This window comes from Zonotrichia leucophrys, chromosome Z (assembly GCF_028769735.1).
Source record: "Zonotrichia leucophrys gambelii isolate GWCS_2022_RI chromosome Z, RI_Zleu_2.0, whole genome shotgun sequence".
Taxonomy (NCBI): Eukaryota; Metazoa; Chordata; class Aves; order Passeriformes; family Passerellidae; genus Zonotrichia; species Zonotrichia leucophrys.
In genome coordinates this window covers 48,592,376-48,614,109 of record NC_088200.1, presented here as the reverse complement: position 1 = coordinate 48,614,109, position 21,734 = coordinate 48,592,376, and the positions used below count along the sequence as shown (strand labels likewise).

The following is a 21,734-nucleotide window of genomic DNA, read 5'->3' as shown; positions in this document are numbered from 1 at the left end:
AAGATTATTGTGCAGAAAGAAGTAATTAGTCAAAAAATGTCCTCTACTCACAGGGTAAATACAATTACCAATAAACAAGTTGATTTCAAAACCTGGGTCTCCAAAAATATTCTGAACACTGCAAGCCTAAAAATCATTAAAAGCCATGCACTCCTGGTCAAAAAAAACCCAGCTAGTCCTCCTTTTTGAGCAATAGTTATAATATTCAGAAAGCACATATTGCCAACAGTATGATTTATAATACTGTAAAACAGTTGGAAGATTACTCAGAAAGATGCATCATCTTATTTTTCATGTAATTGTTCATTATTTTGAATGATATATTCAATCATGCCAATCCATTCTGGTTTTTACGTAAAACAGGGCACAGTTTTTTGCTTTTCACAAGGTGAGACATAACTCATGACATTTTCCATCTGCATGTAAAAAGTTCTGAATGTAGGCAGCTAATGAATTCATAAATATACTCTGCTGTATTTCCAAGAAACAGAACACTGTCATTTTTGCTGTTCTTAATGGCAAAATTTTTATCCACACAAATCCTGTCTGACATTGGTGTCTGTAATAGTGCTAGTGTTTTCAGGACTTACACAGAACAAGCTGTATACACAAAGTCCATAGTCAACAAAAAACATGGGTAAGAGGTCCAATTGATAGTTTTAAGAGCACCTATTTTCAATATTGCAAATAGCAAGCCTGAAAAGTATCATAAATACTCTTCAGTTAAAGGGGAGTCATCTGTGGACAGATAATCAAAAGACTGTGCAATGAAATACAAGATGCCAACTGAGCCTGGCTTTACCAGACTTGTAAGAGCTTTGAGTGTTATTCACATTCTCGTTTTTTTCTCCTGCTAGGTGAAGTCCCCAGCTACTCTGAAAAATAAAGCTACCATAATGTCACAAAAATAATGGCTTGAGAGTACCTGTTAAAAAAGGACAAAAATTTCTTGGCCTCTCAAAATCTGTACATGGACGTTTTCATCCCACACAAGTGAGGAAAGACAGAAGTCATATAAGTACACACATTTGCCTGTGTAAACTATGTTTTTTAGGCCTGCAGGTGTCCTCCATTCTTGTCTCTGAAGGCCGTTTTCCACGCCGGCCTAAAGGGGCTGCACTAGCAGAGCGAGAAGGTGGAGCTAAGTGGGAGTAAGGGTAACCTGAGAACGCCTCCAGCTAACTTGACTTTAAGTAGAACTGGTCCTGTAGATGGATTAACCAGGTCCTGGCTGATTTTATCCTGTGCTGCAAATAGCTTCCACTATTCCAACGTTCACCCAAAAACTCCATACCAGGCACATGGAACTGACGGAGACCAACCGTGATCACCCAGGAGTGCACAATTTGGCCTTCCAGGTAAGTTTGGTTTCCTTTGCTTTCTGGGGAAGAGGAAGGAGTTAAAATCATTGAGCAATGTTGAATTCAAACCCCGAACAAAGAAAAAGCATTTTCTGCGCTCTGCCTGCAGGTATTTTACAACATTCTGCGTGCTGATACCCTGCCAAAGTACTCGGCTTTTGTGAAAAAAAAAAACGGGAGCACAATTGACTTATTCAGGAATACGCTCTCCTCAGTGGTATACAGCTAGCTTTGAAAAGTGTCCTGACTTGGTAACATTTCATAGGCTGGTGGATCTCTCAGCTGGCTCCCATCTGCTCTATCAGTTGCTGATTTTTTCTGAGGATAGGTCATTTACAGTTCTGTTGAAGAGAAGGTCAGCATTATGCAGCAGACACATAACTCATCAAAGCAATGTATTTCAATAATATGAGAAAAATTATAAAGTAATAATGTAACATAGTGGGGCATAGCATTCTTCCATGCATGAAGTATTCACAATTGTCTTCCGCTCTCGAGAAGAGCGCAAAGAGAAGGAGCCCACCCAGATGATTTTTGCATTTTCTAGGCATAAAGTAATATTAACAGGCGTTTAAAAAAGGCAGATTTCATAAGCGGAAGCACAAGCCCCCGCAAACAAACAAATACCACAAAAAAAAAAAAAAAAAAAAAAACCAAAAAACCAACAAAAACCACCAAAGGTATTTATTTATTGTTTCCCGGTGCCCAGCATCCCTGTGCTTTCACTGGAATTAGAGAAGACACAAACAAAAACTTGCGAACCCGCAGCCGGGCTGGCTCTCTGTACTTTTTGCTGAAAGGAGAATAAGTCGGGGAGAGACAGTGGCTGTGAAATACTCTGAAGAGGGCTATATGAACAAAGCAGCTCCTTGCTCTCCTTTGCAGTCTCCGATCCTTACGCTGCTCCTGATCTCAGCTAGCAGGAAGTGTGTTGCTGATGTGGGTATCTGCCGGCGCTATCCAAATAACACAGAAGGGGCTTTGCAGATGCTAAGCATGTGGACTATTACATAACATCACCGACATTCAGCTGCTCTGTATATTTATTTATTGCGCTATTCGTACAGAGAAGCCTGTCAGGGAACATTTACAGAATGTAGGCAAGAGAATTAACCCTTAAAACATGATAGTCCAGGATTAGGCCTTTCTCCTGAGTAATCAGAGCGCTCTCAACTCATCTGTGCTTTGGGGCAGATGGATAAGAAATTTGAACTTGAGTCTCCGTCAGTTCAAGTGAGCGAGATAAGAGGTTTTATCCTGTGTTTTCACACAAAATACGTGACTAAACTAGTGTCGTCCGCTTCCTAAATCTGTACTTACAAACTCAAAAAGAAGTCCCTAGCTGCAAAAGCTCCGTGTTGAACTCTCTTAAATGGCATAAGCTGAAAATCATCTTTTTCCTCAGAGATCTGTGTAGCACAGTATAGTAACCCGGGTTAACCCTCTGCCTTACGCAGCTACCTTACCTGGGCCGTTTTTATTTACTTCTACACTGTCTTATCTCTGTTTTAATATGTAAGTCACTCCCTAGAAAAAATAAGACACAAAGGGAAATAGGTAAAGTTCTGTATATAAACAAATCACAGTAAAAGCCACTATGAACTACCTAAAAACTGAACAGTCTCATCACGTCCCACTACTTCTTGTGTTTAAGCTTTCCTTGCACAAAGAGTGAACATTTAATTCCTCCAAAATAAATGGGTCTTTATGTATTAAGCCATGAGTATCTTACCTAAACCACAAAATAAAAAAGTGTTCTGGAAAAGGTGTAATTTAAACAATTTTAAGTATCTGTGTAGGCACCATTTTAAGTATCCATAGGTACCTTCAGATACACCTGAACCACTTAATGATTAATGCACGTAGTGATAAAGTAACAGACAAGTAAATCCGAGTTAGGCGATTTGTAAAGTAGACTAAGTTAGTAAAACAGTTCTGAATGCAATACAAAGCAGCTCAAAGCTAAAAAATGATCGATGAAGGATCACATATCAGACCTTTATTAAGTCAAGAACGAGAAGCACTGTTCTTTCTGTTGAAAAGGGATGCTTAAGGGATGAAGTTGTAATATAGAGTAGTCTGCTTTCTGATTTGCACAAATGGTCAAAGAGCGATAACTATGAGCTCTTCTCAAAATCTCGGCTGCTATTGATATGTAAACACACACATCCATTTGTACTGTGGTAGGATTTTCACTGCATCACCATTTTCAATGGTAGTGTAGTACACCCTCATTTAACAAATGTTAACTTTCAGACAGGATTGCATCCATGCAGCATGAAGTTACATTAATACCATTAATTGCATTTTTTAAAATGCCTGATTCTGCAAAATACCAGCTACTTCTTTTGTGCATTATGCAGTTCCCACTTGAGCATAATGTTGAAATTGCGGGTCCTGCATTGTTACTTTGTGATAATGCCAGTACCTGGGAGACTCAAAAGCAACTTTCCTCCTTATTAACAGCTCAAAGTGGTATCAAAAGACAACAGACGATAAATCCCAAACGTACACCTCTGCAGTTTCCCTCTTTGTCCCTCTCTTTTTGATATTAGGAATATCTCAATTACCCACAGCCATCTTGGTGTAATACAATGGGTGAGCTTTTTCTATGCGTTTTAAGAAGATACATAGCTTTCTTTACCCATACTGCCAGTTTTCCCTACCATGTTCCTAACCTTCAGTAATAAAGTATTTAACTTAATAAAATCCAATGCAGTAGTTAAGACCTACATGCTAAAGTTGCCTGCCCTGGATGCTGCCTCATAGGTACAATCTATAGATTGCTGCACTGTTTATAATTCAGATTGTTAAATTTTTTACATCTTAAAAATGTTGTGTAATTTCAGGAACTTAGATCAATCATTATCCTCAATTCAGAAAATCGTTCCTGCTAAGCGTCAGTGTACCAGCGTAACAGATTGTGTATCTATAGCTACAATAATGTCATACATAATGTGTGGAAATGCTGCTGTGTCTCTTGCCTTCAGGGTGGTTCAGTCAACCTCTCCTACATGGCACTGACTGGCTGGAGGACCACTACAGGCGCCCACAGCTTCCTGCTCCAAAACTGTATCACTAAAAATAACCCTAAAACTGAGGTTGGACTTACCTAGCTTGTCTTTAGCCCTCATTAAAGAGGCAAAACTTTTATCTAATCAGTTCTGATGATTCAGATCTCTGATAACATAAAACATCAAGTCACACTTACTCTATAAAGAATTATAAAAACTGCATCTTAAAAAGGAACAGTTGGTGGGATGAATAAACTGCCCTACAGTTAAAAGCAACACAGGGGAAAACATAAATACAGAGCAAAGGGAAGATAACAGCTAATAAATATTTATTGTTCACTGGCCTCCTATCCCTAGTGCATTAAACAGCCTGTACCTGTTTCTGTATAAGGTACAGAAACACTCTTAAGAAATTGACTTGGCACTCTTTAAGAAGTTGACTTGAGGAAGGATCCCCTTTAATATTCCGTCCTTTGCTCACAGTGCATAGGACATTTGTATTGCCATAAGGCGTGCATCCATTTCATTCAAACAAGCTTAAAGCATATCCTAAAAAGTACAATTTCTGTTTATTGCTATTTTTCACCGTTTCCTAGATACTCTTGTGTGGTTGGTTAATTAAGACTATAGATGTTATTCAGAACTTATATTCATGAGCATCCCTATCATGTTTACCCTTAGAAATGAAGGTGGCATTGCACCGCATTATTTAACCGGATCCAGACAGGAAATTATGTAATCCTTTCCCACATTTTCAAAACTTGATTTCCAAAGCCATACTTGTTTAATTTTTTTTTTTTTTTTTTTGTTAAAAAAGCCCCTACATTTCAGGATAATAGCCAACTATCCTACCCTGAAAACCTAAATTTTTTTAAGGAAACAAAAATGTACTCAGAGGTGGGGAGTTCTATTTACAGTCCTTTTCAAAACAGCCCACAACAATGTAGCCCGCCAAATTTATACCTGGCAGAATCTTTACCTTATCTGTTGTTTATACAACTCATTTGCTGTAGTTTAGTACATGAATAATGAACATTCATCCTTCCTGCCTTGTAGACTGAGTTTTATAATTTGACAGGTATTTATGAGTGCTGTGATTATTAATTTAAATAAATCCTTCCTCAATATTTAAAATGCATTTAAAATCCAGAATCATGGCACTGGCTAACAAAAGATAGTACATTAGGGAAAACCTAGATGAATAGTGTTCAGGGTAGCTGAATATTTAAAGAAAAGCAAGTTTTAAACTGTAAACTAGATGGCTTTGCTTCTGCTGGGCAAATACAATAAAAAATCTCTTGAGATGCAGCAGAACCCGACATTATAACTTGAACTATTTTCTTTTGAAGCATCTGTTTTCCAGTCAGTTCCTTGAGTATCTTGATTCTAATCTCCAATATAACGTAAGAACCCACCCTTAAATCATAAACAGTTTAAGCAGCTGCCTCAATGTCATGTTGGCCATCCTATTTTCCTCCCTCACTAGCATGAGCTAACATAACACCATCTACTCCAGAGTGTCTACTGTTGTTAAAAACACAATAGAAGTTCACAGCCCTTTGCAAAATCCATCCTACTTCAAAATCAAGGAGGAGATGGCAGGGAATAACAATGAATGTAGTTGTGCAATTAGGTGAATGAATGTAGTTGTGAATGTAGGTGAATTAACAGCTCGTCAAGAGGGAACTAAACAAATATTGAAAGAGCATAGCAGTTGACACAGCTATGTCCTTGTCATTTAATCAAGTATTTTACAAGAGGGGAAATCAAGTATTTTACAAGAGGGGAATCCAAGCTTTTAAAGTAAAGCAGTTTGTGAAAGCAGAAACAAGGTTTCAAAACAGTTGTCATATTACAAGCGTTCAAAATAGATGGGCCAATTCTGTAATCTTTCAACTGTGTACTAAAGCAAAGAGAATTTTCTGAATTTTCTGAGGCTTCTCTGTGAACTTCCTGCTCTCTCATGTCACCTGGAGGTTGAGTAGGTTCAGAAGTGAATTCACATGCTGCTGTACTGGCCTGTGCTCATAACAGGATTGTGCTAACTATAGTTCCTAAGGCCTGAACTCCCAGTTTCTCTTGCGCTGTTTTGTTCTCCAGACATTTACAGGGAGTTGAAAAGGATACTGAGTAAATGAGGTAGAAGTTTTCTGCCTGTGCTGAGCAGCTTACCTATAGCAATCGGCAACAATAGGTGATAAGCACAGACCAATATTTTGTTGAGGCGTTCCTTCAGTACCTCAGATACTAAGTAAGCAGGAAAGGGGAATAGGTAATTTTATTTGTCACTTGAATATTTCTGTTCTTATTAGAAATTAAGAATAGATTTTTTTAATAGTAGGGTTAAATAAAATGTTTTCACCAAACAAAACAAAAAATTCTATAAAGGGGAGAATGAAGACACAGTTCTTAAAAAATCACCTGTGAAATAAGGAAACTACTCAGCTTCATGGAACTCATTCAAAGACTATTCTTGTCAACAGAAATCTTACTAGAGTAAATGTGTTATCAATAGTAATTAACCAGTTTCTACTGAATCAGTAATAATCCAGAAATGTGATATAATCAATTGAAATAGCAACTTTTAAAATTCACAGAGAAAGACACAATTCTATCAATCTGCAGCGTGGGCTACTGAGTTCCAGCAATTGTGCGATGCTCTTAATGGTTTTGTTACATTACTCATACATTCATATATTTTAATTATTCTGTAAATGAAACTTCTCATGTAATTATTGCACTTGAGCAGTGGGTTCGCCAAAGTGACTTCTAGAGGTGTCTTCCAATATAGATTATCCTTTACTTGTATATTTCATGAACAGCAATTTGCATAATTATTATTTTTCACACATTTACTGAAAAAAATCCAGGAAATCTCTGCTTTTTCTACCTCAGCAACAAGTATAGAACTCTTGAAAGACAGCATTCTTGGGAGTGTGTGAGGGTGGGTCTATGTGAATTACAGAACACTTTGCACTTTGATTTTGCATTGCTGTCCTCTGTAGTATTTTTAGTATATCTCAATGCTGCAGTTAATCTTTGCTTCTTGTGACTTTTTTTTTAATTGCATGGAGTGTTCAGTCTTTCTGTTTGTTGCTGGCTGCAGGGGCAGCTATAACAAACCCCTCTGATAGTATGGTTAGCAGGCAAACAAGTGACAAGTGTTTCTGAAACAGAAGTGTCTCTCAAGCCAAAGAAAAGATAGTCTTCACCTAGAAGTGAGGAAACTAATGTATCAAGGCCACAACGCTTGAATAAAAAACCTCTCGTGACTCTCTCTTCTCTGAGACACAAAAAGTTACAAAAACACTTTGACTGAAATTGATTTTTTTTGTGACGTTTAGCGGCAAAGTATCTTTAAGGAAAAGTGTTAGTAAGCATTGTTCTAGTTGCTTCTAAGGGCATGTTTCTGCAAAAAGGCAAAATTCAATTTATTTCTAGTAGTACTGCTTATTTCTGTCTTTAGAAGTTTTTATGAATTTACTATGATTCAGGTTATTTTGTATTGTTCATGTGGAAGTGATTGTTTTAATTGTGAATACTAATTTACTGAGTTAATTACCATGTAAATAATGAGATACTTCATGCAATAAAGTCCAGTGAAATTATCATACTGTAACTGCTGCCATAAGAAACCACTGAAATACAAAACATTCACAACAATTGCAGATGTAAGTTATCTGAAGTTTTGTTTAGCCAGCTTTCTTACAAAATCAGATGTTCTCAGACCATTAAAAAGAGTTAATTTATCATTCAAAACATTAAGAAACAAGAAAATGGAGATTCAGGATTTATTTTAAAAATTAAAATTAATTGGGCTGGTTATGGCTGTCATCATCTCTCTGATAAAAGGTAAAACTCAGAGGATTAATGTGATAAAGCTAACTCCTCTCTTTAAAGATGCCCTGAGTGTTTTATTCTTTGAGTAATATAAGTACACGTTCACATTTATTCCATCTGTGTAAAGAGCACAAATACTGGAGCAAAGGTACTAACTAAATTGGGGAAGGCCCCAAATAGTCCATTTTGCCCTTGGTGAGGAGAAGGCTTGGAATTTTATGAACTTGTTGAACCAGTCCTGAGGAAATGGGCAGGACAATTCACTGTGGGAGACGTGACTTTAGTCAAGATAAAAGCAGATTCACCAGTTGAGCACCATTCATGGCCAAGGCACCTTTGTGCAGTAACGCAGGGACTTGAACTGCCAAGCTTTGCACACCAAGTTTTGGGTTCCCTGTTGTGGTAAAGTAGCACAGAGAATTGTAGAATGATTTAGATACTAGAAGACCTGTAAGATCATTGAATTCAACCATAATCTAGTACCACCATGTTCACCAATTAACCATGTCCCCAAAGTCCCACATCTACAGGTTTTTGGAATGCTCCAGGCATGAATCTATCACTTCTCTGGGCAGCCTGTGTTGCAAGGCCTGACCACCCTTTCAGTGAAGAAATTTTTCCCAATATCTAACTTAAATCTCTCATGGTGCAGCTTGAGGCCATTTCCTGTCACCCACTCACTTGCTTCCATGGTAGCCCAGACCTCAGATTATAAATCAGCTCTTATTGTACACAAGAAAGGTTTCAGCTTCTTATTTGAACCAATGTAATTTCTGGTCCTAGAATGACAGTGATGATGGTGTGGATGATACAAATCTGAAAGGCCTTGGAGACAATTCACAGACAATCAAGAATTCACAAAATAAGGGAAGAGTGCATATTAATCAGGTATGTTTTTTCTTTTTTTTCTTTCTTCCAAATAACCTAATGAAAATTAGTAAACTTCAAAGTTAATGTTGGCAATGTATTAGTATATCCAAGGCAGATATTCTAACAAAATCTGAATATAATTTAAAATGTATAAACAGGCAAGTTCTATTCTCAAAAAATACATTAAAGAAAAAAAAGTTCTTGTGTAGGGTTCAGAAAAAATGTACTCCAATATTTTAATGGCTTCATACACAATACAAAAGAGGCACCAGAAATTGTAATCGAGGAGAAGATTGGATTAGGAGTTGCCCCAGAGTTGCCCCATTTTCTCATAAGAAGGTGAAAAAAGAGAATCTGTAATCATTGGTTTTAGAGATAAATCCTTCAGTCAGATAAAGAAGTCATATTACTAAATATCTAATAATAAATTAATATTGTATTATTAAATAAACATCCTAAATAGGGAAAATTTCAGACAAACACAAACTTGAGGAAATAGGTCCTGTGTAAAACTGACCAGAGAGGAAGAGAGCACAATGCAGATTTATGTAATAATAAACATATTTATTTTGACTTCTTTTGACTGTGTGTATGCTTAAGCCCATATACTGAGTATCCCACTGTGAAAACATGGGAGTCAGGTTAAAAAAATCCACAGGCATTTCACCATTGTTAGGTATTAATATTTTCACATCCTCACTCCAGAAATAACTTGCTACTCTAAAATTCTATTCTGTTGTAATCATATCTACTTGCCAAGTTTGGTAATGGTCCTCAAAGCAGCATATAAGAAATACTTGATGCACGGGGTACTCATTTCTATCTTCTATTGTTTTCTTGAATATGATCAGAGGCAACAAAGGCATGGTGCAAAGTAATGACTCTGCTCTTAGAGTTGAATTAATTTCAGATATACAGTGATGGAAATAATCACTTAGACTGTCCAGATAAGCACTCCTGGAAACTAGATTGGAAGCTGAGATCCTAGGAGAGAATGGTGGTAGATGGTGTCTATACCTTCAACTTCAAAAAAGTTGGGGAAAAGGAAATTGTTAAAACAAAACAAAAAAAAAAAACCCAACAAAAATAACTCAAAAAGGACTTTCAGAACTGATTGAAACTGTAGAAAATTGGTGAAAAGTACTGACATCTATGAAAGCTTTATTTTTATCAGAGAAACCAATTTCCCACTGAAAAAGTTCATCTGAAAACGTTCTACTACTACTTGGTGCAAGAGTATCAGAGATGTGTATATTTGCACCAGCAATTTCTCCGGTACACTGTGACAGAGGCATAAAAATTTATTTTGACAGTCTTTACAGTATGGACTTAGCAGTGTCTCCCTTTGCTTGCAGAAGTTTACATGGGCCACATAGCCCTTAGGTAACTCTCAGCAAGGGCCAACACTCTGCATGAGCCAGACCTGGTATCATGTTTGGCCATGAAAAAAATAAAAGGGGTTTGCATCCATTCTCCAATTTCCTTTTGTGTTTGCAAATGACAGCTTTCACACAAAGTTGTCTTTGATTTCAGATTTTCTCACATTTTAATGTCATTGTAGGAAAGCATTTGTGACAAGAGTGACATAGTAGTATTCTAAACATAATAAATACATTGTGAACAATGTGAAAAGATGTAGATTGATGCTTTTGTATTTGTATTTTCAAAAGAAAAAATAGCTTATATTCTCAAAACAAACCATATATTTCAGAAATTCAGAGAGTCAGAATTCAGGCTGTGGGTGATCCAGGCACAGGGAGTATGTTGTGGCATGGGGAAAAGAGATAGAAGAGCATGACCTGGCCTAGGCAGTGCAAGAAGTGGTGGCAGTGGGAATGATGGTGGGGTTGAAAGCAATATCTGTAGGACATGATCTTCAAGCTGTGACCGGGAGAGTCAACACAGTGCCAAAGGGAGTGTAGCTGCCTGCGAATGTGAAAGCATGGTGCTTCCACCCAGAGAGAGGGCTGGGACTCTCTGGATTTTATAATGTAGGTTTAAAAAACCTGTGAGAAGCACTGGTATGCAATATATTCCAAATTTAGTCTCAGGAATATTTAGATATTATCACCACTCAATGTCCCTCAGATAAGAAGCCTACCTTGTACATCCATTGAGAAGAGTACTGCCAGTTACCAAAAGTAACTTAGTAGGCATTTTTCAGGTTTGTTTTATTTCACAGTCAAGACCAAAGAGCCAAAGAAACTGAGTTCAGTGAAGATGCAGTCATATGTTGCAGTGCAGCTCCATAGCACCCTGCAAAAACTGCAGACAAGAGGACCAACAGACTCCTGCTGGTCTTTTGCTGAGCTCTTCCTAGTAGAACAAACAGCAGCATCCATGTATATATTCCCCTGGTCTCACCTTGTGTTAGGTTCTGCCTTTGAGATCATTAAAGCCTGAAGATACTTGACAGGCTGAGAGAAATATGGCTGTTCAGCTGGGAGAAGAGAAGTTCCAGGGTCCCACTGTGGTCTTTCAGCACATACAGGGAGCTCACAAAAAATAAGGAAGAGGAACTCTTTATAGGGGCATGTAGTCATAGTACATGAGGGACTGGATTTAAATGGAAAAAGGGTAGGTCTAGATCAGATACCAGGAAGAAATTTTTTGCTGTGAGGGTGATGAGATCCAGAATAATTTGCCCAGAGAAGTTGTAGATGCCCCTGAAGGTGTTTAAAGTCAAATTGGCTGGGGCTTTGAGAAACTTGATGTAGTGTGGGGTGTCCCTGCCCATGGGACTCTGATCTTAAATGATCTTTAAAGTCCCTTCTAACCCAGGCCATTCCATGACTCTGTGGTTCAAGTCTCTCCCTGGCAACTAACTGAGAGTTTTCCAGGGCTTCTGGCAGCACCTGCAGCAGGACAGACAGCCAGAATGCAGGGGCCAGGGCAAGGTCTGTGGTGGGCCTTGCTTTCCACAACAGACTAGAGAATTGACTTACCGTAAACTAAAGTGACAAAATAACAAAAGGTAAACTGACCTGCAGATTGTCACTGCTCCAAAAGTGGCTGAGTGCTGTGGGCCCCTCTTGTGAAGAGGGTAGGACATGTCTGCCAGGCCAGGCCAGGACTGTCATCACCCTGGTCATGGCCAGACTCTCCAGGCCGCTCAGCCGGTCACGGTGCTCAAAGGGAGAGGCGTGAGTGCCACATGCAGGTACGCTGCTGTCTTTGAACACAATGGGAGCCTGCCCCAGGCCCTGGCCACTCTGCAGGCCCCACCATGAGCATGGAGGTAAGTAGCCAGGGGACAAGCTCCATCCTTGTGCCCCACCGGAGTGAGACGGGGAACGAGGTGCAGCGTGGGCATGACTGCCCCCACGGGTGTGCTGAGCAGCTTCGGGGCTGTGCCCCACCTGGCCCTCAAGGCAGTGCCCAGACAGGGTGCAGGGCAGCCTATAGTCATACAAAAGCTTTAACAGTGCCATGATTATGTGGACTCGGGCAACAATTTTTCTTAAGAAAACTAATCTCAGCTTAGTTAAATTTTTAAAACACTGAGCATTGCTCAGTTTAACCAGTCTCCATATACAAAAGTTCCATCATATTCAAGTTCTGCAAAGAGACAAGCAACAAAACGTGGGGGTGTCTAGGAGGTGCTGGGCAAGCTGGATAATTCACAGCTTGCCCTTTTCAACCTATAAACAGTACAGGGCCTCCAGCTATGAGGCCCTGCCTTCTTCAATGCTGAGTAATGCTGGTATTTTTGCCTCCTTTGTTTCCCTTTTGAAAAATGGTATGGATGGCTTGGGAAACTCCTCAGCTGGTCTAAACACTGCTCACAGATTTGGTGGCAGTGGGAGTGCTGGAGCCATGAATGCAGTGGAGGCAGGAAATTCTAGAGGTTGCTTCAGCTAGCTGCCAATGGGGATGCTTTTTTGCACCTTACCTAAGAAGTATAAACCCTTCTGACAACCTTGACACTGATCTGCTTTCCAGGGGGATGAATACATCAATATTGAGAGTGATCTGCATGAAAACAAACATGCCTCCATGGATGATGAGCAACCACGCCTGAAAGGGTAATGTGTTTTTGGCTGATTACGTCTTCCACTCCATCCTGGCCTAACCAAAAAGCTGCCAGTGTTTATGCTTCTGGAGTGACAACTCTAAATTTCACTGCCATGCCCCTATGCTACACAGACCTTTGTATTACCTAGCAATTTTTGTAATACAGAAACACAGCTTGTTTAAAATTATTTTACCTTACAAATGACATCTGTAATTGTGGAACTTTTAAAGCCTGGCAAATTAAGGGAGCAATATTTCTTGTACAATAACTTCTTTTCCAATATTTCTAGAGCAGTGTCTTTTACACAGAGGTCTTAAAGAGTGGTCTCTTTCAGGAAGTTGAAGATTCACTAGTGTCTTTCATCTGCATAGCCATTTGCTCCAGCACAAAGTAGGAACAGAACAGCTGTGAAGAAAGCCATTTTAATGGAACAAAAGTTTTGCTTTGTGTTTGCTCTACTTTCAAGTGATCACAGAGTAAAAGCACACATCCACATTTCACTTAAGGATTAGGTACTTTTGTGAAAGATGTAAACCCTGTTTTAAGGCATTAAAAAAGTTAATACACAATACTTAAAATCATGTTAAATGTTCATGTGTGTCACTGATTTCTTTCAACAGATAGTACTGAATAGCCTGCAGTCTAAGACATGGCCCTTTTGAAAGATCAGTCTGTTGATAACACAGATTCACTGCAAGTGCAAGGTTTTAGCATTCACTTAAGTGCATGCACAACAGAAAATTGATTTCTGAGTTACAAAATGCAAGCAAGAATAGTTTTGACATATATAAATATTTTACATTAATGTGCTAAAGTGAGATCTGTTTTTTCAACATCTTCAGTTATATTTCAAGCCTACAGGATCAGGCTTTTAGAAAAGAATGTTTCCTTAGTAAATTAACCAAATTTCATAAGGAACATATTTTTTCTGTGACTTTTCAGAACATGACTTTTGTGCTTAAATATTTTAAGATATTGTGGTACCAAAGTCATAAAAGCCTAAATTAATAAAGTAAAAAGGAGAGAGAGAGATGTTAGATAAAAGAAGAAATTACAAAAAAATGTAATCTGAAAGTAAGAATTTTAAATCCCAAAGGGCTCATAAGTAGCAGTAACAGTATTTTTTTCCCTTTTCTTGGGTGATGGAACCATAAATTTGATAAAGTAGCTGCCTTTTTCATCTATTTGTCACTCATTTCTCCTTTTTCCTTTTCCTGTTGTATCTAATCTTTCTGCTGAGATTGGGTAGATAACCTAATGTTCTTACAAGTTAGAAAAAAAAGTGCTCTGATTTGTGAAGCTACAGGAATTCCCAGAACTGAAATTGAAGCATCAAAAGCAATCAGGATTTCTCCGAGAACCTATTACTCTCTGTACTTGTGAAGGTGTGTGCTCCTGCTCTGTTCTTCAGTGTACTGATATAATTTAAATTATTATTTCTTGTTTCTCTCAAATTTATTTTACATTAATTGAGGTTTTTGAGTGCAGAAAATAAGAGTATTCATGTTGGATTTCAGTGTGCATCTAACTCCAGCTGCATTTATTTTCCTAACAAGTACAGTCTGGATAATTAGAGTCTCTAAATATGACATTGCCTTTATGGACTGGGAATGCAAGAGACTGCTTCAGACTCTCTAAAGCAGTGCCTCTGAGATAAAAGAGACATAGCTGTAATTTTTTCTAGCTTGCACAATACGAAGGTGTTTTTTTAGCCACTGCTTCTGTAATTAATCTAAGTCCACATTACCAGCATATTTAGCATTGGAAACCTCTGTTGAATTAACTCGTTTAACTGCTATTTCCCTAAATTTTGACCTCCTTCATGAAATCATGCTGTTACCTTTAGTGAGGAAAACAAAGGAAGTGAAATATGTTATCATTGGAAGAACTGATACTAGAGCATGACATTCAAATATAATAAATCATTTTAACTTCCATGAGATGAGATGAAAATTTAGTGCAATAACAACCAAATTTTAAAAGGTACAGAGACATCTATGCACGCTGTAGTAAGGTTTTAGATAGGTATTGGTTATTTTGCACACACACAAATGCAGCCTTAGGCTTTCACAGTTACAGTAATAGCACTATTCCACATTATAATGCTGGGCAGGCTGTATTAACAAATTTTGTGGCTCTAGTAATGGACACTGAATCTTATAACTACACACTCAGTTTGCACCAACCCTATTAACAGATCTCTTCTCAGAAGAGCTGCACTTCAGAGGGTAGCAGAACTGGCCTGCTGACTTTGGCCCAGTATGTTGATGACAGATTGTCCCATTAGATATCTGCCATATTTTCTTTTTCACCTGTCCGACATCAACCCATAGAAGTCTCTCTCAAAAGGAACTTTATATTTGGCACTTTGAGATCCAAATATAATCCTCTCCAAATTCAGTGAACTTCAGTGGAGAAATTTTGACCAATTTATACAATTTTCTTCTGCAAAAGCTTACATGTCTATTATTTTGGGATTTTTTTTCCTAGGCAATTAGAAAAAAGGTATGATGAAGTCTGTGAATTTTGCAAGAAACATAAAACCAAAATTCATTATGTGGTCCACGGAATTTTAATAACAGGTACAGTATATTACCCCCAGGATTGCTGATGCCTTATTTATTTACCTGTATGAGATTAGAGGCTGCACTGCCTTTGTCCAGCATAAAAACTCTTGACTCTCTTTAACAATGTGTTTCAAAGTAGTTAAGAATTTAGTCACAGAGAAAATTCCAGATTGCAAAACCTCCACTCATTCTCAAACGACAAAGACACAAATCTTGCTAAACTGCTTCTCCAGCATGTTTAAAGTCTGACTAGCAATTACAGTTGTGATAGCAGCATAGCTCAGACTTTGGGTCCACTCCATTACCAGCTGACTCCAAAATTACAGTTTCAGTAACTTGCCCAAGATCATGAAATCACTTTAAAAACTGTCAGGCACCAAATAGGACTGAACTTAAGTCATCAGGCTGAAAATGAAAGCTTTCTTTCCTCACCCATATCACTCCATATTCACTGCAATTTTTTTCTGGAGTAAATGTACTTATGACAGTATGCACTGCAAAATCATTCAGATATTCTTCTTTCTCCCTTTCCTAATTAGCCTGTAGGTTGTTTTGTTTCCTTCTACTTCACCAAGTTTGTTTTTGAGGTCTTCCTACTTGAACACTGAGAACACAGACACTTTAAATATGTCCATGAGTACACCAGGAGGTGGTTATAAAATGTTGTTTGCATGTTGAGTATCCTGCTCTCATAACTAATCTTGTCTTGCTTTATCATAGAACAGACTTATTCTGGCTCCAGAAAGTGAGTGACTTCTAAGAATATGTCAGGATTTCATTAATTCCATAAAAACCAACTTGCACTACAAAAATCAGTAGTCTTTCCTCTTTATTTGCCACAGATAAAATCCAATCATTCTTTACAAGAACGGATATTTTTTGGCCAGCATTTAGCTGCAGTGCAGTGAACCTGTCAAATAAATAATTTCATAGATACTTTATGAAATAAGTTACTTTTAAGCTTCACAATTACTTGAGGTCATCAAATCAGTCAAATGACATATGTTTATAGTGTTTGTTTCAAGTTTTATTGGATAAACTCATCCTCTTTTGAAAAAAAAGAGCATGACTCATGCTCCTAATTCATAACTTTTACACAGGAAAAAGTTCTTGTAGATGGGTTTCACTTTTCTGAGTGATTAACATGCTTCATAGGAACTTACCTTGGCAAAAACATATAATCTGCTTTGACAGAATGCAAGCCACCTTTCATATCAATGAGCATATCATAAGTAGCAAAACTATGCAAAAAATTTTTCAGTATTTAGGTTGAAAGCCAGAAAAGCACCAAAAAGATAAATATAGGCCTGACTTTGATCACCTCTTATAAATTTAAAATTTGATCCTGTTTTAAAAAAGACCAACCTAACTGACATATATGTTCTTGTTTCTGTGACAGCATACTTGGCAGTAGTTATTGCAGCCTGCACTTTGAATTTTCAGAGAGCTTTGCCACTCTTTGTCGTCACTGTCCTAGCCATCTTCTTCATCTGCTGGGATTTTTTTATAGCTAAGTATGAAGACAGAATTGCTGCATTCTTTTCCCCTGGAGACCGATATCTGAAAAAACAGTGGTTTTGGCTGAAATGGTAAATATTAATTACTTTCTATTATGTAGAAGGACAATGCACTAGTCAGGTTACCCCTGTGATTTTATGTCAGCTTACTTCCCCATAAGAGGGAGATGGGTAAATCACACGTATCTCATAAAAATCACAGAATAATTCAGTATTTACCAGGAAATATCAGAAACACGTTCAGGATTTCAACGCAGTAGCTAGGGATCAAAAGTCTTGGCAGAAAGCATAGGAGAAATACCACAAATTGAGGTGGGAAAAGTTTGTGGTTGAATGAGAATATGTTCACAAAAGTTCATGTGTGTTGCAGCCTTTTGCATTCATTCTGAAAACCAGAAAGTTCTTCACTGCTCACAGAGCTGTTAGGTTCATACAAACCTTAATTCTAACATTTACAAACTGCTAAAGATTAGAGTCTATTATCTAGACACTTTTTCCACATATCCCCCTAGAAATTTTTACTTGACCTTCAGGAATCAAAACATGCCAGCCAGATTTAATGTCATAATATGGTTGTATGACCTTACACATCCTTTGGGATAGTAGACATTAATCTGGTAGATATATAGTAGATAATTAAACCTGTCAGACACTTATTTCAAGTATTCCTGAGCAGTGACCGGGGATCTTGAAGTTATCCCTGGCAAAATAAGGAGAAAAAGGAGTCTCATAGACCAAAGGAAAACATATGAAATATCATTAAAAAGGAAAACAGAATTGGCCAGCTACCCTCTATTTCAGCTTGGTCACCTACTAGCTGAGAAAGAAAGAGTTTTAAGGAGGAGTCATTCTCAGTTCAGGATAATGTCCTATATTGTTCTTCAGATTTAGAAATGGCTTTGCTAAGAAAAGTGTTTTAAAGATTGTGATCCTTCTGCTCAGCAGCCTCTCAGCTTAGAGAGCAGTCACAGAGAGGCATTTCCATTAGATGATCTGGCAGCCTCTCTGGGAGAAAGTGCAAAAGGAACAGGAGAGCCCTGAGGAACAGATGGAACAAATGGGGGAAGTGAGTACTGTATTACCTGGGCTGCAGTCTTTAAATTGTATATATCACAGGTTAGGTGCTTAACTGTTTTCTTCCAACAGAGAGAAAGTCTCTCAGGTGTAGGAAGGGTTACTCAGCCTTGCAATGACCAAGCCATTTTGAGGAATTTGCTTGCAATGTTTTTAATCCCCATCTAAAGATCAAACTTATGTATCTAGGTACCACCAAAATCAGTGAAACCTTACTCTTAGACAAAACTAGTGTTAAAGGCTTGGGACAGTGGTTCCTCTCTGTATAGGGATGATGTATTGTGCTGCCTTCCAGACTGTTACGATAATTACCTTCAATAAATAAGCTTAATGTGGTTCTGATAGTGGTAACCATAGAAACACTGAAACACAGAAATACCTGTCTCATTGTTTTTGAGATAGCTGAACAGACTACAAATGGTTACAAAGAAATGAGCTGTTTATAGCCTGCTCCTCAGTGGAGTGTGTTTCATAGGCACACCAGCTAAACAGCACAGCGCAATTATAAATACCACAGCCTCTCTTGCCCAGAACTAATGATTCAACAAAGAAAATGAAGGGAAAGGAAAGAAAAAGTGAGAAAGGAAGATATCACATTTCATTTAATAGAAATACCACTCAGACTAGAGTCACTCATGGTTTTTTTGGGTTTCCTCCCATACTTTGTCTTGGAGGACATTTCTTCCAGATACCACCAAGTGATATGTTCTGGGTATGGGAAGGAAAATGATTATCCCAAACATCTTCTTCAGGATATCGTGATGCTTTTTATTTCCTAGGGTGTTGTGTGCAGCTCTTATTATAATGATCATCTGCTGGCTCATCTTTGACACAACAAAACAAGGATCCCGTCAGTTAATCTCTTTTGGTGGGCTTGTGATGTACGTCATCCTGATGCTTATCTTTTCCAAATATCCAACCCAAGTGAGTATTTATTCCATGATGCACCTTTTGGGATTTTTTTTATTCTGTGTCTAAAAAGCTATTCTCCTACCCTAGCACCAAGTCTAGTAAGAGTAACAGAATGTGGGAAAGTAAGAATATAGCCTTGCCTGAGACCAAGCACTGTGTTTAATTTCTGAGGAAAGGAATTTTGCTGTTGAGGACCATGTATGGGGCTGTACCAACACCTGTCTCACTATTTGGGAACCTGCTGTCCACCTTCTGTTCCAGCTCTGATACAGTTCAAACTGGAAACTTCTCCATGCTTTCACCCACAGGAGCCTCACCACAGTCCTCAGCACATCACAGTCACTTATTTGAGGACATTGTTATCACATCAGTACAAATTGCCTGGAACTAGAGATATGATAGACTTATATAGCTCTTAGCCCCTCACAAGCTTGTTTTCCACGGCAAATTCAGCAGCTGGGGCTAAGCTGATGTCCTCACTTTTTGCTCATCCACTCCCATAGGCTCAAAAATGCCATTTATTTTAATTTTCCATGAGAAATGTCCACTCTATTTTGCTGTGGTATTACAAAGGGCTTCGTTCAGTCATCACAATTACCACTTCAGCTTTTACTCCTGTTTGCATGCCTCATATACCTCTGCATTCTTTCATTAGTCATGCATACATTGTCCAGGTCACCAAGTTTTCCCAATACTTATCATGACTTCCATCAATGCTGAGACTTTCTTAACAGGTGAAGTCCTCTCAACAAGGACTAATGAACTTGCCATATCCTTTGCAACTGCTGCTGTCCCCAACTGAGGTGAAACTCATACTCGAAATGTTTTGTGCTCTCCCATGAGCCCTCATTGCAACTAATTGGTTTGTGTTATTCAAATATGATCTGATTAAATTAGACAATGCCATCGTAACTCTTGGTTTTGTAAGTGATTTGATTCAATTTTCACAAAACAAAGATGTTTTCTGAGGCAGCAGAACAGGAATCATCAGTGTAGCGAAGAGGAACTCATCATAAGCAGCCACAGTTTCTCCTATGACTGCCTTTATAAGATGGATCACAACATAAAACTGAGCCGTTCTCAAGTATCAAAAGTCTTTAAAGCTAGGGGACATAAGCAGAGTTGAAATTACCCAAGGACAAACCCTGTAGCAAAATCTCCTTATGCTCTGTCCAGATATGTGAAGATTCAAGTCCCCTACCACCTGTTTTGGCAGCTGCTCCCATTCTGCAGTATAGTCAGGCTACCCCCATACATTATTTAAACAAACATCCAAAGTAAACTATTATTTATTTAAATAACAAGCAGTTTCTTTATTTTTCTGTCTATCTAGGTTGCTTGGAGACCAGTATTTTCAGGAATAGGAATGCAGTTTATTCTTGGGCTTCTTATTCTGAGGACCAAAGTGGGTTTTGATGTACTTAACTGGGTAGGCATTCAGATCCAGGTAAGTTATTGAGCAAAATCCTTGCTTGTTTAATATAATTTTGTCTTGAGAGTCTTACATAATATTAACAGGCTGTTCAAGGATCCATTTGTCCCTTGATTTTTTCTTCTCTTGAGAAAAACTGGATTCTCAGAAAGATTATTGACTTCCTGAGTTCAATCTTCTTCTCTTTTTTTTTTTTTGTTCAGTTAATACAATGGTCAGAGTAATACCATTTATTAATGGCTTTACCATCATTGGGCTGAAGTTATAAATTGCCACTCTTGAAACACAAATTTCGGTTGTGTCAAGGCACTCATAGGAACTCTTAGAAATTGCTCAACTCCAAATCATCCTTGCAATAAACACAATATGCTGAAAAGCCTTGGGATTCAGGGCACAACCCTAATAATCTTCAGAGCAACAACATTTCTGTCATCAGAGACATTTCATAGTCCTCATGACATATAAGAAAATTAATTCAGCTATATACAAGTGGCAAAATCCAAATCTGCATGCTGGAAGGGGTCTCTGGAAACTGGACAGAATCCATTCGCAGGCAGCCCTGCAGACACAAAGTTTTTAAAAAGTGAGTTACTGCAAGGTAGTGAATAAGCAATATCCAAAATATACATCAGAGACATATATTCTGAAGGACTTTCAGACTTTTCGCCTCAGGGATACTATTCTCACAGCTGTTCTTCACAGGTAATTAAGGACATGTAAAACCAGACAGAGCAGAATGTACTGTCTCTGTCCAGGAGCAAAGGCACAGATCTGATGTCTGTCTAATCTACAGGCAGTGGGAATCATCTGGGTTTTGTCACCAGGTTCTCAGTCTCTGAGTGAAGCAGGTCTGGTGCCACCTTTTGATAGCTTCATGTTTTCAAGTCTTACAGTCTATCCTGTCCGAACTAATTACTGTAGCTATTATAAACTGTATTTTAACTCCATTTTAAACTGCATCAGTAATGCATATATTTTCCTCAGAAGTAAAAAAATTCAGAATTTGAACTAGAAGATTCCTTCAGGCTACTCTTAGCTACACCTTTCAAAACACATTACTTCAGCTGTCAAATCTCCATTTTAAGCTATATAATTAATTGTACTTATTTGCATTAGATGGAGCATAGAAGTG

At 38.1% G+C, this 21,734-nt stretch overlaps 1 protein-coding gene across 1 annotated transcript in view; it reads left to right on the top strand.

Moving 5' to 3' along the window:
• Positions 1 to 1,167: 1,167 nt before the first annotated feature.
• SLC28A3 (solute carrier family 28 member 3) overlaps positions 1,168 to 21,734 on the top strand; it is a 38,029-nt gene continuing 17,462 nt past the window's right edge. The window contains exons 1-7 of the mRNA XM_064735655.1: positions 1,168 to 1,358; positions 8,999 to 9,103; positions 13,028 to 13,110; positions 15,591 to 15,682; positions 17,067 to 17,256; positions 19,038 to 19,182; positions 20,504 to 20,617. Of these exons, the coding sequence (XP_064591725.1) occupies positions 1,302 to 1,358; positions 8,999 to 9,103; positions 13,028 to 13,110; positions 15,591 to 15,682; positions 17,067 to 17,256; positions 19,038 to 19,182; positions 20,504 to 20,617 (786 nt within the window). The 5' untranslated portion in view covers positions 1,168 to 1,301. The remainder of the gene's footprint in view (positions 1,359 to 8,998; positions 9,104 to 13,027; positions 13,111 to 15,590; positions 15,683 to 17,066; positions 17,257 to 19,037; positions 19,183 to 20,503; positions 20,618 to 21,734) is intronic.